The 18,379-nt window shown below is 39.0% G+C and overlaps 1 protein-coding gene across 5 annotated transcripts in view; it reads right to left on the bottom strand.

Annotated features, from left to right (window-relative positions):
- The window catches only part of cd2ap (CD2-associated protein), a 105,832-nt gene that overhangs the window by 73,818 nt on the left and 13,635 nt on the right, over window positions 1-18,379 (bottom strand). For all 5 annotated transcript variants that reach the window (XM_085381446.1, XM_085381447.1, XM_085381448.1 and 2 more), the window contains exon 2: window positions 5,781-5,938. In XM_085381446.1, coding sequence (XP_085237572.1) covers window positions 5,781-5,938 — 158 coding nt within the window. The remainder of the gene's footprint in view (window positions 1-5,780; window positions 5,939-18,379) is intronic.

The following is an 18,379-nucleotide window of genomic DNA, read 5'->3' as shown; positions in this document are numbered from 1 at the left end:
CTGCAGACGACAGTTTAATAACCAGTTTCACTCCAGAAAAGGAAAAAAAAAGTCAACACCCCAATCCCGATACTGCTCCTCTGCATTTGTTTCTATATCAGATTGTTTGGTGACAGACTGAAGTACTACTCAGTCTTATTTTTATCTTTTCATCTAAAAAGGAACCTTTGTAAGGGTTACAAATCTTTAAATTAGTATTGCAGTGTCGATACCAATGCTTTCAGCTCAGTGGTATCTGTTCCTTAGAGGCTAAGGCCAGACACATAAGGTACAACAACAACAAACTTTTTTATAGAGCACATTTAAAAACCAGCGGTATACCAAAGTGCTTAACATAAGAGACAGAGAAGTAACACGAGAGGACAGAGGTGCTTTTAAATACAAGATACCTCACATCCAATGTTCCCTCTAAGCTGTGCACGTGCGCAATTGCACACTGCTGGCACGGTCTCTGCGCACAGAAAATCTGCATTGCGCACAAAAAAAAGAAAAAAATTTTTTTTAACCTGAATTGAAATTAAAACTTAAACAATTCTGTTTTGCAGTGTTAGTCAGTAAGTGACTGGCTGCTCCCGTATGGGATAACAACGATGCCAACTTATCCCATAGTCCAGGCAATAATGCGATTCACATTCGTATATATGCAGCTAATCAACGTCGTTGACAAGCTATGACAGCGTCCTTATGTGCCGACACCAGTGTTTTAGCTAGCAAAGCAGTGTGGCTGATGTGAAGTGAAGCCACGTTAATGACAACGTGTACAACCATTAGATATGTGAGCAGGACAGACGGAACAACTGACGGAAAAAGTGTGGACTTTATACCAGTTTTTAAATTGTGTTGATAGGCTACGTAAAACCAGAGTTATGATAAAAATATATGCAATGTTTGGTTTGCTTCCTGAATACTATCGTTGTTTATATTTGCGGGAAGAAACAGTAAAAACAGCGTTTTATAAGGAAAGCGCTTGAAAGCGCTTGAAAGCACTCGCCGCCTGTGAGCAAAAACAAAACCAAAAAACCCCCACCCTTTCCTATTGGTCGAAAAATGTATCATGTCGCCCAATCAAAAAATGATATGCCAACATGGCATTTAGTTGTTTAGGAAAGGGGGGGAGTTTTAGGAGTGACGGCGGTGTTTTGAGATGTGAGCGATTTACGACGTTTAGCGCAAATCTTGTGTTGTTAGTGTGTAGTGTGGTCAATAGTTTTGTTGTGTGTGTCAGAACAATGAGGCGACTACTGAATATTACAGGTGTTACAGGAGTGATACATCTCCTGTTGTCAGGCCTGCAGGTATCAGGTTGTTCTCCTTTATCTCATAGTGGACAGAAATTATTTTTGAAGTGGCACAAATAATTTGTGTGGCATCAAATTTGATGCAGAACACCTGATTGTTCTGTAAATAGTTTTAAATGTTTATTTAAAAAACCGCCTTGGCTGCATTTTTAGATAAACAGCTGCAAAAAAACTTCGTAATTTGCATAACTCAGTTACTTTGTTGAAGTAGTAACTATATAATTAATTGCCCAACATTGGTTATTACAGAGTTACATGACACTCTCCCAGACCACAGACTCATACTCATAATACAAGTCAGGGCTTTATAAAAAAGAAAAAAAAAGAAAGAAAGTTGTGTTTTCAAAATTGGAGTTGAAGTGTTTTTTTTTTGGTTTTTTGTTTTTTTTTAAACTTCCAATAGTGTTAACATTAGTGGTGCAATGGATCACGGTTGATCCGTAATCCGAACCGATCCCACTCCACGGTTCGGTACGCACGTGATCCGAAGATTCGAAAAAGAAGAAAAAAAAGTATGTGTATGGTGCGTGTGGTGGGTCTGTCAAGCGATAGTTATGGCCAGCGCTAGCGGTCTAAGTGGAGGAGCAGAGGCGTTTGCGGTATTTAAGCAGCCCTTTGCTGCCCAATCCGACCGGGCTAAAGCTATTACAAAAGCTATTGGGGTGTTTAGCTGCAGATGGAAGGCTGTATTCCGTTGTGCAAAACAAGGGGCTTAAGCTATGATGAACGTGCTTATGCCATGCGTTTGTGTTCGCGTCCACTTTAGTGCCAAGATCCAAGCATGTATGAGCTAGAAAAGATTTAAGTCGTGGCTGAACTGTCCCAGGCATCTACTGTTGCCCCAACTACTACAAATGGGTGGACCTCCAGGGCAACGGAAAGCTACGTGACCGTGACAACTCATTATATCACAGCAGAGTGCGATATAATGAGCGGTATGTATTATTATAGGGTCTACCTTACAATATAAAGTGCCTAGAGGCGACTGTTGTTGTGATTTGGCGCTTTATAAATAAAATTGAATTGAATTGAGTGGTAGATACAAAGACCTGTACTGCCCTATATTGTACCATAATTTATTTATTTTTTATAAGTGCGTGGAATGAGTCTTGAGTTGAATGTTTTTAACAGGCAAAAAATACTTCAATAAGTAAATAAGTAAATGTTAAATTTTTGTCTTTTTTCGCTGATCCAAAAATGTATCCGATCCGTGACTTAAAACCGTGATCCGATCTGAACCGAGAGATTTTTGATCCGTTGCACCACTAGTTAACATACTACACAGGTCATGAACAAGATTTTTTTTAAATTTTCATTGTAAGTGGGCTAAAGCAGTTAATTAAAAGTAGTCTATCATAAATGCTGTAATTTGATTATTTTAATAAACCACGTAACTTGGATGGATTCAATGCTGGCGTGACCACAGTGCACATGTCTGCTGTTGCTCACAGTGGTCCAAGGGACCGCTCAGGGAGTTTGTGTGTTCGCTCAGACACATGAAAAATTAGAGGGAACATTGCTCATGTCTCTAAAATAATCCATCAAAATGATACCAGGTCAAGTTACCCCTTTAAACCTTTATTCCAATAAAAAGGTTCTGCTTTTCCAAAACACAAATCTAACTTCGCAAAAGGAATTCTGTAAACACTTTCTGATCTTTAGTTCTATCCTTTCTATTCTAAAATGTTTACATCATTCATCAAAGTAATATTAACTAGAAAAATTAGCATTTCCTGCGAAAATGCAGTGTGGATGCTTTAAAGCTGAAGCTGTATGCAAAAACTAGCTGAAAAGGCTGAAAAGTTGCAGAAATTGTAAAAACTTTGCAGAAGCAAAGGAACTTTGCTAAAATGGAATAACTTAGCAGAACTGCAATATCTTAGAGGAAACATAATACTTGGCAGAAATACAATAGCATACCAGAACTTAGCAGAAATATTGTAACTTACCAGAAACATGATAACTTCTCAAAAATACAAGAATTTAGGAGAAATAATATAAGATAACAGAAAGAATGTATTTAGCCAAAAATACTTAAGCATTACAGAAACACTATGATTTAGAAAAATAGTACAACAGAGCAGAAATACTGTGATTTACCAGAGACACTGTGTTGAACTATGAATATTGTAATTTTAAATCAATACTATGTTTCAGCACAAATACTATAATTTGACAGAAATACTATAATTTGGCAGAAATACCATGTTTCAGCACAAATACTCTGGTTTAGCACAAATATTATAACATAGCAGAAATACAATTATATAGCAGAAATGCTATATTTAGAAAGAAAAATATAATATAGTAGAAATAGTATGATTTAGCAGAAATACTACAATATAGCATAATAACAATGATTTAGAACAAATACTATGATTGAACAGAATAGTAATAACTTAAGTGAAAATACTGGAAAATGTAAGATGACAAGCTGAAAAAAAAACGGAACATGGTTAAGTTCCCTCAAAACTAACTGTTATTCACCTGTGAAAAAAAAAAATAAAGAAATAAAAATAAATTTAAAAAACAAGAAGGAACAGCCAACAGATACACACAAAATCAAATATGTATACACAAATGCACAGAGAGAGAGACACACACAGAGGGTCTATGCCAGTCAACCAGTCTGAATATATTATATTTTTTCCAACAATGAGATGCTGCCCTAAAGAGGGTCTCTCTCTCTCTCTCTCTCTCTCTCTCTCTCTTTCTCTCTCTCTCTCTCTCACACACAAGATCCAATTCAGTCAACCAGTCTAAATATATTGAATTTGAATCTTACAATGAGATCATCCCATAAAAAGGCTTTCTCTCTCTCTCTGTCACACACACACACACACACACACACACACACACACACACACACACACACACACACACACAGGGAGAGAGAAGCAAGTTTCATGCTCAGTCAAGCAGCCTGGGAGCTGCTCAATTTGAATCCACCAATCAGAGAGCCTGTGCACTTTTTCCCGCCAAAACAGGTGCACGCAGCACAAAGAGACACAGGATTTTTGCAGTCTATTTCTCGTAATGACGACTCCCCTCAAACAAATGACCATAATTTCCTAACCGTAGGGGCTAGAACGGTCATTCTTACACCGTTTTGTTCAGAAGAGATGGGGGAATCTTAAAGTGTTGACAATTTATCATTAAAATATGAATTATTAAAGATATTTGACTTCTAATGCACCATAACTGAGTAGAGCAAAGCAAAAACTGCCTTGACTTGCCCTCAAACAACGCTTTCTAACTCTAAATCTATTTGGAGTATCGATATCATTCTTTCACCGTAAGAGACAGCAGGCTTTGGTGAACAATCATGGAAATTTTCAGGTCTCTGTGGAAATCCATTAAAAAGATATGACGAGAGAAAAAAGTGGTTCATTTCCAGAGTTTGAAATCTGAAGAAATCTGAGCGAAGGACAAATTTCCTACTCTCAAACAAGTCTAACTCATTTCAGAACGGCAATAGGTGAGAAAAAAATTCTTGAATTGTGAGCGTCAGGAGTGTCTGAAGATATACTGGGACAAGCCTTATGTCTTAACTTTGCTTCGTTAAGGAGATATGACGATTGGAATATGCCTCTCATTACAGAAATCAAGCGGTGATTTTGAACAAGCTCTCCATTGACTTTCTATGGAGAGTTTTGCGACTTTGTGTTGGTCTGAGGAGATTTGCCAAAATTCTATAAATCCCACAACAATGATAGTGACATTTTCGGAAAGCCAGCAAAAATACCTACGTTTTGATGTATAATTTGTGGAAGTTGAGTGAAAATTGAGCAAGTAGCAAGAAGTTGTTCGGACATGAAGAGAAGACTGCAAAACCTTCAGTGGCACACTGGAAGCCAAGTGCATAGCAACCATAACAACGCATGTATTTTGTGAAAAATCACAATTTTGCAACTGAAAACTTTAAGAGGCATAAAAGTAAAACGGTAAAAGATTTGAAAAAGCTGATTTATACCTGAATAGCCCAATAATTTGAGAACATTTTAAAGTTTGAATGCTTGTTCTACGTGAAAATATGAGGAAGTAGTTAAGTTTCGAAAACAAGCAAATTTTAGCAGAATTGCAGAAGTTTCCCATTCATTTCAATGGGACAAATTAAGCTTAATATTTTAAAAAGTATAATAGTGAAAAATACCAAAAGACATAGCACACATTAGCAGAAATAGCAGAATAGTTTAAAATTTGAACGGTGAAAATCGACTGAAAATTGTGGAAGTAGTTAAGTGCCAAAAAGTGTACGGAAGTCCCAAGAGGAACTCAATAGTGTGGATGCTTAAAGCATCCACACAAATATAAAGCACAAAAATTCTTCTGTGTAGCAGACTGCTATACTCTGATAATGCTCCCAGTTTCAATAGGATTATCACTAACAGTGTGATAGACAACACGGTTAGCTCTACTCCAACAAACAAGCTGCAATTTGATATAAGCCAGTTGATAGATGAACACTAATCTATCTCTCACCTTGACAAAGTTGTCGGGAAAGAGGCCCCTTTTCCCATTGAGGTCCCCCTCCATCCAACCATCCTCCTCTACGTAGCGCACATTTTTGATGATGTCGCCAGGTCGCAGGGTCAGCTCGTCATCATGGAGCGCGTCATAATCATACTCCACCACAACCTCTACTCCAGACAAGGATGATGAAATGATAAAGAGGGGGGAAAGGCAGGGGGGGAATGGATGAGCCAAGATGAAGTCCAAATTTAATGAAAAATTGAAAATTCGATACTTTTGTAAAATTGTTTATTACACATAAATCTCTTAAACACCCTTGAGTGAAATATTTAACTGATACATTTAAAGGATTTAAAGGAAAATATCACTACTATCCCATAAAACACACACACACACACACACTAAAACGTTTAATCTCAAAAGTTAAAATTCTTATTTTGAGAAATGTGGCGAAAATAACGATGGCTAACAGTCTAGTCTTGTTTTTTTTTTCTTTAAACGTTTAAATAAAATGGTAAAAGTCACAATTATTAGCTAAATGTTCTCACTTGAAAAGGGAAAAAAAAAAAAAAGAGAGTCCAAAGTTCATGATTTTACATCAATTGGGGGGGGGGCGGGGGGGGGCGACAAACAAACAAACAAAAAAAGAAAAAACAAAGCAAAACACCCACACTGGCACAAATGGGCTTCCATAATAATTCAGAAAGAATGTGATTCTATGAATGTCTGGTCCTACCAACAATCAGTGTAATTGGCAAACTAAATGATTTATGCAACTTCAATGTTTCTATCTACATCTGTAATTGCAGGATAAGCAAGATTTTTCAACAGAAAAATACTACACATTAAAAAGTTTAGTCTGAGACCAAACTGAAATATATGAAATATGCTCCACACACCACAAAAAAGACAAAGGAAAAAAAAAAACAATAGCCACAGACTGTACAGACTTCTACCGTATACTGAAGCGTATTTACTGAAATAAAAAAAATTTAAAAAATAAATAAAAAAAAACCACACTTATGCTGACACATGAATACATGTTTGATTATACTGACTGAGTGAAAAGAGTGCTCTTTCATAGTCAAAACCAAGACCTTTAACAACTTGCCTTACAAAGCAATTACTTTGTATAATATGGAATAAAAATATGGAAAATATGGTGCTGACAACTGAGCTTCCAACATCTGTGCACAGCTAAGCTAACAGAGTTTTTCACAGATGTATATTCTAGTTGTGGCAGATGATTAAATAGACAATCATTGTCACCCTTTGGTTAGTGAGGTCTTGTTGTGAAGCCTTGAGCAGAGCAGATGCAACACTCATGGGGTGGATCTGACATACTTTACACTCATAGTTTAGTAACTTGTATGTCCACTATAGCATACAATGCTTCATCCCCCTTATTGACTCTCACAGGATTGTGTTTTACTAAATAAACACCACAATGTTTCCACTAAGAACAGAAACTAGCAACTGAGCCCATGAACTCATCAGGAACATTTACCCAGGATTGAAAGAAGAAGAAAGAAAGAAAGTGTACTTTATTGATCCCCGTGGGGAAATTCCTCTCTGCCTTTAACCCATTCACTCAGTGAAGCATTGGGCAGCCATTGGGCGCCCGGGGAGCAGTGTGAAAGGACAGTACCTTGCTCAGGGGTACCTCAGGGTAGCTGTTCAGGGGAATCGAACCCCCGACCTTCCAATCATGGGGCCACCACTCTACCTACTGAGCTATCCCTGCCATTTATAACTCAGCCAAAGGCCATCACTCATATGTAACCAGGCTTCTTTATATAACCAGGGGGGATCTCCTCCTTTCTTGCCACACAGAAAGAATGCAGATTTGCCCATCTTTTATATACAGTCTAGTCAGTTCAAAACGTCATACATAACCGTTACAGTTAATGTTTCTCCTCCGCAAATATTTTATTGGCTATATAACATTTAATATCTGAGTAAAATAATTAGCTCAGTTTCTTTGATTAACTCCAACTTCACAATCATCTGCTAAAGATGGTGATGAAAGTAGTTAGATGGAGACATTAGTCCTCTGGATATCTGCTACAAGCTGAAGGGCCACTCCAAGTCCATCAGAACACAGGAGGACATCGTCAGTGACGCAGGTACACAAAAACCACAGCCAGTGACCCAACCAGGGGGCAAAAACAGGTCCAGGGCTAGCAACTGAATTTTAATGAAGTTCTATTAAAATATGAGTGTACAGTAAGGTTTAAAGGTAGACGTGTGGCCACTCTGACGCTGCTGTTAGTTTCAGCCTCTGAAGTAGACCTCTTAATGGCAGACACTATGGCTTGCTGTGCAGCACAGACTGTACAAGAGGTTACACTGCCCTTAATAGCAGATATGTGGGTCTGTGTATAGCACTTCTACAGTTTGTATGCAATACTTTTGTATTAGTTTTGGACATAGCTTGTCACTAATTTAACTTTTGTCAAGATACAGTCACCTCTGGCCCCAAAATGCCAATATGGCAGCAACCAAAACACTAATACTAACATACCAAGTTTCCTTGCAGAAACCAATGATGGATATCACAGTGGTTACAGACATTTTTTTTATCTTTTAAGTACATGCTATGACTGGTCCCTCCAATTGCAGTATTTAGCAACAAACTGACACGAAAATGCACAATAAGTAAAAGGAGGTCAGAAAAACAGATACTGAGAGGCTGCCTGACTGAATCCAGCACAGCAGGTTGAACTGCTTCCGACAATAAACAGTCTTAGGAGGAGTGACAGGTTGTGAGGTATTCCAGCCACACAGGGTGGCCTTTTAACTCATGACTCATAGCGGAAAGGCTCCGCTGACATGGCTGAGTTCGCACCAAGCAGAAACAAAAACATGCAGAATAAGTAGAGTTTCCTGACCAATGATCTCACAGCAGCTTTTCCCCTCAGCATCAAACACCAAGCAGAAGAGGAGGACCAATGAGGTAGGTACGATCTCCTTAAACGCCTGCTGGACAGCCTCACTGATGGAAACACTTACATTGCACCACAGAAACCTAACCAGGAATTTTTAAGGCTGATCACCAACAGATATGATTCGGTTGTCCATTTACTGTTATGGAAAATGGTCAGACAAATACCAGATTCACATCAGCCTCCTACTGATTTGACTAAAAACAGCAGGGACCATACTGGTAGATTTATGTTCACTATCCCCAGTTAGAAGAAGTTTATTTCCTGTTAGGCCTGCTCTGCTGACACTGCTAGAATGACACTAGAAAGGCTGATGAGATTTGTTTCATGAGACTGCAGTATCTCTCCATGCTACATCTTATTTTAGTCACAAGAACAGCTGTAGGCCACACCACCCAAACTAATTTCTGCTGCAGTTACCTCACTGCATTTTCTGCTTTGTTAAAACCCAAATAGTTTACTACCATGCACCCCTTGTGGGTCTGTTTTGCTTTTTCCACATCACTTCATGCTGCATTCCTATTGGCTGGCTAACAAAAGTGTGTCTACCAGCATTAACCATGTGGATTGTTATCATAAGTTTCTGACATTACAATTCTTCTACTGTACATTTAGAGTGCCCCAATTGCCTGCTGACCTCTCACTGTATTACATGGCAGCACAGTTTTTGAGCCACATTCCGAAATGTCAGAGTGATTAACATCAACCCTCACACCAGAGTCACATCAGCGTTTTCCACACATAGAACTTACTTGAGCAGGAAACACTGATGTGCATCTTTAACTTTAGCATCTTTTAATCTACTCAGGACGACGACGTCATCCACGACTTACTAGGGGACCATCCCTGTCCTTTTAATTTGATATTTCAGATGTTCTGTGGGTTCTTTCCTCTAGCCAGCTCATTGGCCAAATTGCTTTCAAGTCACTCAGCTGTTACACGTAGGATCTCTCACTGTGGTTGCCATACTCCAGCTGCACTGTCTCTGCCTGCACTGGTTTACTCTAACCAGAATCTACACCAGAAAAATTACTGCTTCATATCCTGCTATAATAGAAAATACAATCTAAAGCCTTAGACTGCCCGTAAAAGCAACAATATGGCACCGATCATTCTTTTTGAAAATATTCATCCATCTCACTATAGCTAAAAGTAAATACCACCTTTACTGAATAATCTGTTTACTTATAAATACAATAATGACTCAGTGTAATTGCAGTTACACTGAATAGAGTTTCTGTCAGCGTGTTGCAAGCTAAGTTAATGGTAACTACTAGGGCAGGGCAATATGGCCAAAAATATTTATCACGACATATATTTGAAAATGTGCGATAACAATATAACTGACGATATAATTGGCGCGAGACAAAATACTTATGTGCATTAAAGCTATTTAAAAATTTAACTGTGCAAAACTGCAGAAGTGGATGTAGCTGTGTGTAATGAGAAAAGATGAAAAGAACGATTGATAACTTTTATGTTAAGGCCCGATCTTATCTTTCTTGTAGAACTGTGTTCCAAACAGTTTTGGTCAAGTTACTTGAAAAAGTAATCAGTAACTAATTACTGATTAATTCCCCAAAAAAGTAATCCCGTTACTTTACTGATTACTTATTTTCAAAAGTAATTAATTACTTAGTTACTTTTTAAAAACACGATTTACAACCTGAATAGGTGATAAAGCGATAGATCTTTCAGCCCAATTCTACTTTTTCTACATAATCCATCATAATCAAATGGAAAGGTCCCTTTTTAAAACTTTTTTTATTAGTTTTAATCTTTTAACTTTATGCATCAAGCAAAAATTTAATTATATGCAACATTCTCTGACTGGAAGAAATTTGTTTAATATTTAAACCTATTTTCTGCACATTCCAGCACATAATTTTTTTTGTGTGTGTGTTTACACTCACTCTTTCAAATAGATGCAAGTAAAACACAGCAGAAAATAAATAAAATCAAAGACTCAGCGGTCCTTTTGCTCTATTTTCACCTGTAAAGCAGGAGTAGGGTAGGCGGAGGTTTACCCTGGTGCAGGTATGCCGCGGTCAGTTGAAGAACTGATCGCGTGAATTTCCCATTACGTCGTTGCGCACTCGGTGCTTGCTTGGAAGTTTGGGGGGGGGGGGTTCGCTGTAAAAAGAAGTTTTCTTCCCACGCACAATGGATGCTAATGTTTTTGTCACGTTTTATGGAATCAAACTTAAAGGAAGGTCAGTACTTCCACGCTTTAAACGCTGCATGCTCATACTCTCTCCCGCACTCGATATATTATCCATTGTTGATCTGCACACAGCTGTTGTCACAAACATCGCACTTGCTTACGTCACTGTCGTGAGACATTCTCGCAAAAAAAAAAAAAAAAAAATCACGGTTTTAGTAACGCAGTAACGCAGCGTTCCTACGGGAAAGTAACGGTAATCTAATTACAGTTTTTGCAATAGTAATCCCTTACTTTACTTGTTACTTGAAAAAAGTAATCAGATTACAGCCCATCTCTGGTTCCAAATAAAGAACTTAGTGTTGTTAATCATTTACAAATCAATATTGTCTGTATGGTCAGCAATTACTCCCCAAAAAAACAACGAAAAAAGTGAACATATAAAACTGTGGTGTTAAGCGATGCGGCTGAAAAATTTGGGTGCACCTAACTTTTGTGCTGGTGTGCCTAAGAAAAAAAACGTTAGGTGCACCAGTGCAACCATGGCAAAAAGTTAGTCTAGAGCCCTGGCACAACTGTGACTTTATGCAGTTTACCGTTGGCTATTCAACTGATATCCTTCCACACATGTTAGCTAATTACATTCCTTCCTCTTCATGGAACTAGACAATAAACCACACAGTGTTGGCTTTTATCAACATTTGTAATTTTACAAAAGCCTATAAGAAATCTAGTCTGCATTTACACTGTAAACGACAGTCTAAACACATTAAATGCATAAAAGAAGCACAAGCCGAGCAACAGAAAAATAAACAGCTTAGCCGAGGCCCCAGACCATAATTTAGGAATATCTGTCTGTGTAACCACAGGAAGAGATACGAACTCCGGTAGTAAACAAACAATGGAGAGCTCCGATAGGCAGAAACCTACCCTCAGTTAATTCAATACACAGGGCACAAGACTGGATGTGGAGCAAAGGGACTTTAAAACAGCCCCTCAGAGATCACACAAATAGACCCTGGCTTAGAGCAGCACAGCTCAATCAGTCTGACTCAAATCTCTTCTGAACACCACTTATATGCCAACGGAAGTCAGCTTAAGATAATTATTGCTTTCATAGTCTTCAGTGGAGAGAAGGCAACCAAGAAACTGTTTTATTTTGCATCTTCTTTTAAAATGTGTGTTACTGTAGGGTGAGATCAACAAAACACAGGGCTATCAGGTTGTGAGTTAAGCCCAGAATACAAGTTTTTCTGTCAGATGACCAAACACGTACAACATAAATTTAGCCTGTGATGACCAATGACCACTCACTTCCAAGCTGTTCCTGTGCACTGCTAAAACACTGAGAATCCTCTCAGTATGGAAATATCAGCAGGAGTCCCAATTTAAAGGGTTTTTCCTGCGCAGAAGACCGACTCCTTTTTTCGTCAGACAACTGTAACACAACAAAACAGTCACACACAAACAGCATTTGAAGTCAGTATATACAGGAATTTACTCCAATCGTCTAAGAATGTCCATGTGTGACTGTTTTACTAGTCTACAGTTTGCTTGCTTTTATTTCTAAGGTTTAATCCATTCCATTTAATCCATTAATGTCCAACTAGCTGCAGCCCTGCCCACCTTGTATTTCAATACAGATAAAATAAATACAATAAATTTCAATACAAAGCCCATTTCTCACAGTCCACCATCATTCAACTGCTCGTACAGCGAAGACGCCATCCTACAATCAGACTGCCTCCATCTTCACCACCTCTGACTACAGCTGATACTAGCTCTTGTTCTGATCACCCCCTGCAGCAGGTGTTGATCATACTACACAGCAGAATGATGACTGTCATCACAAACTAGAGCTAAAGCCTGTGAATTCAGAGCTAATGCACATGGTGTGATGGAGAAGTAGGGCAGTATTCAACATATAAATGGCAATGATATCATCTATATAAATGCTATAGTATAGGATAGTGGAGGACTATCGCTGCAGTCAAGATTACAGCTATTTCTAAAATATACCGTCTAGGGTTGGGCCATATTATACCGTTCACAGTAATACAGTGTTAGGCAATGATAAAAAAATGAAACATCGCGATAGAATATGGGTAAAACGCTCATGCGCAGTGCCTTTGTTTTTATTAGGCACATGGCGGAAAAAGCATGGCGGCAACAGAGAATGAGAAGGACAAAAGCAGATCGTCGAATGAAACAGATGAACCAGAATTGGTTTGTAAAAATGGTGCAACTTCAGTGATGTGGAACTTGTATGGTTTTTGTCCGTCAGATAGCCACGATTGTCGGAGCATTACGGCTACCGTAGTCAAGAGCCTCGAGCAGTAATATGTACTGTGCTTCAACATAATATTACCATGGACTTCCGGAAGAGCTTTGATGGAGTAGGACGCGAGTCTGGGAGCTGCCGCTGATTTCGATTAAATTGTTATTCATTCGCGCTTTTCGGCTATATTTCCAGTCCTGTTTTGGTTTGTTGATTGTTTTGTTGAGAAGTTTTACTCGGGCCTGCGTAAAATGGCAGCAAAAAATGTTAAAACTACTTCTATCCGGTTGTTCAGTGATGACGCGACGAATCCTACTTCCGGGTCTAAAGTAGTCTGCGTTTAATATGGCTTTTGTGTTGTTAACATGTTTAATGTTATGTATTTTCTTCTATTTGATCTCAAAAAGCTCCTAAAACAGTCAGTGATCACCGTTGACCTCCCTCGGCTTTTATTACCGCTAATCATTTACCAAGCTCAGTTTTTAAAACCTTAGGATGTAGCTACAGCCCAGCCCATGCAGCAGTATATGAATGACTAACCTCGTATTATGGATGGATTATCTCAGTTGTTCTCCTGGCTGAAGTTTGGTCCTTTTACAGCATCCTGCCATGCGATTACATTTGTTCCTGACCACCGAGAACACTCACGGTAACTTTTATCGAGTGGAAAAAAAGTTAGCTTGTTTATATTATGCTAACATAGCTGTGTCGCTAGCGGTCACGTAGCACATCATTATATACCAGCTAGCCCAACTTCAGTAACCCTACAAACGTCACTGCTGTTTAGTTTTCTGTCTTCATTTATGCTGGAAGTGATAACAGAGCTGTACGTTTTAATTTGTTTCCAAAACCCCGCAGTCAGGACATGCTATATTGTATTTACATGGAAGCTAGCGAGCTAACTTCCTGCTAACTTCTAACTCTGTTAAATGTCATAAATTCCATTTTCATGGATGCCTGGATGTTAAACTCAGTTGTTACACCTGGTAGAGCAGAACGCTGATCATTTTATTAAAGATGAAAGACTAAAGACAGTTTTTCAACTCTCAGTAATGCCATAGTGATCGTTTGATATATGGACCTGCAGCGGAGTTTAGACCCAGACACGGCTAGTGACGTCAGACTGAACAACCGGATTCAAACACAACTGAGGCCTAGTTTGCAAACCGCGACCATGTTGAGGTATTCAACATACCTCGGCTCACTCGAGGTATGTTGAATACCTCGAGTGAGCCGTCGTACTGTGTACTGTGCTTCAACATAATATTACCATGGACTACCATGGACCCTCGTGCCAAGCTAATCCTGATATTGAGGCTCTCAAGGTCGAGCTGTTGGCTTCGCTGAGGAAAGATATCGCCGACATCTTTAAAAAGGAACTTCAGGACACTCTGGGTGATGCCTTGTCTACCATTAAGTTCGACCTGCAGGCGGTGAAGACGCGATCGATAAAGCTGCCAATGACTCTACCATGTCCGAGCTAAAAGGTACGGTCAAGGAGATGGAGCACGCACTTACTGTCTACTCTGATGATATAGCTGAGATGAAAAACACTATCAAGGGCCTCACAGCTCATGTAGCCAAGCTGGAAAATAAGTGTGAAGACTTGGAGTCCAGGTCGCGGCGCAACAATGTTAGGATAGTGGGAGTACCGGAGGGCCCTGACACGTGCACCACTGCTGCCGTAGCCTCCTTGCTAAAAGAAGCATTTGATCTGGGGAAGGAGCCGCTTTTGGATCGTTCGCAAAGGACCCTCCAACCCGCACCGAAGCCTGGCGACCGTCCACGAGCCATTGTATGCAGGTTTCATTACCACACTGACTGTGTTGACATTTTACAACGTGCTAGAGAACGCCGACAGATTAAAGTTAGAGACCGGACCATCTCAGTCTGCCCCGACTATACCGCCAGGGTGGCACGGGCTTGTGCTGCATTCAACACTGTCAGGCAGCAACTCCGTGGCATTGAAGGTGTTCGGTATGGCCTGCTTCATCCAGCGCAACTCCGCATCACATATAAGGGTGTCGAGAAGGACTTTGTTTCAGCAGAGGAGGCCAGTGATTATGTCAAAACTTTGATCTCTGGGTGAGCCTCGATAGCCCCTCAGTTTGATGCTGTAATGCTAATAAGGGTTCACACTCTCGTTAGGTTTAACGCCATCTGTGCATTGTTTTCTTAGGCCGTTGTGCTAGTTATTGTACTGTTGGTGTGCTGGTTCCTTTTATTTTCATTGTTATATAATGAAACTGAATCATATAATATACTCTTGAACTTCGGACCAGTCCAGCACAATCTTCTCCAAGCTTGCTGCATTGATTTGCACAGGACTGGGTTGTTTTTTGTTTCTGTTATCTTTTTTTGGTTGTTTTTTTTTTTTTTTTTAATTAATTAATTAATTTTTTTTTTAATTTTATGCACTTTTGGTGTGTTGTAAAGTTCTCCATCTGAGGAAATCATATTTTGTACTGTGAGATTTTTTTTTGTTTGTTTGGGTGGGGGGGGGGGGGGTGTGTCTTTTTCTTTTTTCCCTTTTTAAAAAAAAAAAACAAAAAAAAACATGTTTAATGTTACGCGCACACTGTTATACCGCTTTTATTTTTATTCGGACTCCAATTAGTCCAGTCACATTGGTGAATCATTTTTGCTACTTTGGGGTACACTGCTGTCTCCTTTGTTCTGCTCTGTGGAGACTTGGGGTGTATTTGTGTTTAGGGTTGGGGAGGGAGGCTGTCCCATTTCAGCTCTTCATGGCCACTGGCATTTTGGTTTGGTTCTTTTCTTCTTCCTTTTTATGAATGGTTAATGGCAATATAGACCCCAGCATTGCTGGGTCAGGCATGCCTCTTAGATTCATTAGTTGGAATATGTATGGGTAACCCCATTAAGAGATCTTGAAACGTCTAAATTCTGACAGCATTTTTACAGGAGACTCATCTTCACATTAAGGATCATTATAGGTTATATTGCCCTTGGGTAGGTCAGGTCTTTCATTCAAATTTTAATTCGAAAGCTAGAGGAGTGGTCATTCTCATTAATAAGAAAGTTCAATTCTCTTCGACCAATGTTATCGCTGATAGGAATGGTAGATATATCATTGTTGCTGATACCCTAATGCAGAAAAAGGTTTTGTTGGTAAATGTTTATGCCCCGAATTTTGATGGTGCTGAATTCGCTAATAGTTTGTTGAGTAACATCCCCTTTCTGAATACTCATTTGCTTATCCTTGGTGGTGATCTGAATTGTGTTTTTGATCCAATCTTGGATCGATCTCTTCCTCGTAATTTGACTCCATCATCTATGTCTAAAACATTCTCAGATTTTATGAAACAGAATGATCTTGTTGATCCATGGAGATTTCGCAACCCTTCAATCAAAAAATTTTCGTTTTTCTCCCAGGTCCACCAGTCTTATTCCAGGATTGATTATTTTTTCATCGACAGAACTCTTAATTCGTGTGTTAATTCTTCCGACTATTCTGGTATTATAATATCTGATCATTCACCTCTGCTATTGGATATTCAACTTTCTACCTATAAACGTAGTCCTCCACTTTGGAGATTTAACTCCCTCCTTCTGGCGGATAAAGAATGTTGTGAATTTATTTCAAGCTCTATTGAGGAGTTCTTGTCCTTAAATCAAAATGATTCTGTTTGATATTCTCTGCTATGGGAGACTCTTAAATGCTACCTGAGAGGTCAAATTATTTCTTACTCTGTTCGTGCTAATAAAAAGATTAATGCCAGGCTTAAAGAACTTATAGCTGCAATTAGTAACCTTGATCAAAGTTATACACTGAACCCTTCTCCAGAATTACTGAAGCAGCGGCTTGATTTGCAAGCAGAATTTGATCTTATGTCAACCAAAGAGGCTGAGCACTTATTACTACGCAGTCGTGGTTCATATTATGAATACGGTGACAAGGCTAGTCGCTTGTTGGCACATCAGTTACGACGTCATGCCTCCTCACGTGTGATACCCAGTATTAAAATCTCTTATGACAATATCACTACAGATCCCTTGGAAATTAATTCTACCTTTAAAACATTTTACTCTTTGTTAAGCTAAAATGAATGAATTTTTTCATAATCTTTTAAACCCTGTTATTGGTACTAATATTGCCGGGCAATTGGACTCCCCATTATCTGTTGAAGAAGTATTAAAAGCTATTACATCTATGCAGCCTAATAAAGCTCCAGGCCCAGATGGGTTTCCAATTGAATTTTATAAAACATTTATTGGTAAATTTGCACCATTGCTTTTGTCTGTGTTTAATGAATCCTTGGAAACGGGTTCATTACCACCTACTTTCACACAAGCCACCATAGCGCTCCTTCTCAAAAATGACAAGGACCCAACCTCCTGTGGTTCCTACAGGCCATTATCTCTGCTTAATGCCGATGCAAAGGTATTGGCTAAAGTAATTGCATCTCACCTAGAGGATGTGCTTCCTCGAATTATATCTGAAGAGCAGAATGGCTTTATAAAGAGACGACAATTGTTTTTTAATACCCGTACACTCTTTAATGCTATTTACTCAAAGCATCTATCTGAATTTCCTGAACTTGTGATTTCTTTAGATGCTGAAAAGGCTTTCGATAGGGTGGAGTGGGAGTACTTGTTTGCAGTTTTAGAGAAATTTGGTTTTGGCGATAAATTTATTTCCTGGATTCGGCTTCTTTATTCGTCCCCTAAAGCCAGTGTTCAAACTAATGATGTTTACTCTGATTATTTTGCGCTGGGTCGTGGTTGTCGTCAAGGTTGCCCTCTGTCAGCTTTACTCTTTGCCATTGCCATCGAGCCTCTGTCTATTACATTGAGACCTTCTTCTGTATTCAGGGGAATCATCCGTAATGAAATTGCACATAAAGTATCATTGTATGCGGATGACTTGTTATTATATATGACTGACCCTGTACGCTCCATCCTTGCTGTTTTAAGTATTCTGGATAATTAGGTGGTTCTTAACACACTCAAAATCTGGTTTCAGTTTAGACGTGTGGTGTGACAAGGGTATAAAACAGTTCAAACATTTATATGTGGATGGTGTTTTCAATAGTTTTCCCAATTTGTCTTCTCGTTACAATCTCCCTATTACCCATTTGTTTCGCCATTTTCAAATTCGAAATTTTGTTGCCAAGTGTTTCCCAAATTTCCCCTCTTTACCTCCAGAACAGCAGTGAGAAACGACGTTATCATTTATTCCTCATCACAGAGGAACCATTTC

The sequence above is a fragment of the Rhamphochromis longiceps genome, linkage group LG15 (assembly GCF_057381845.1).
Source record: "Rhamphochromis longiceps isolate RC_006_pf linkage group LG15, R_longiceps_female_GT1.1, whole genome shotgun sequence".
NCBI lineage: Eukaryota > Metazoa > Chordata > Actinopteri > Cichliformes > Cichlidae > Rhamphochromis > Rhamphochromis longiceps.
The sequence above is the reverse complement of the archived record's forward strand: the minus strand, read 5'-3'. Positions and strand labels throughout refer to the sequence as shown.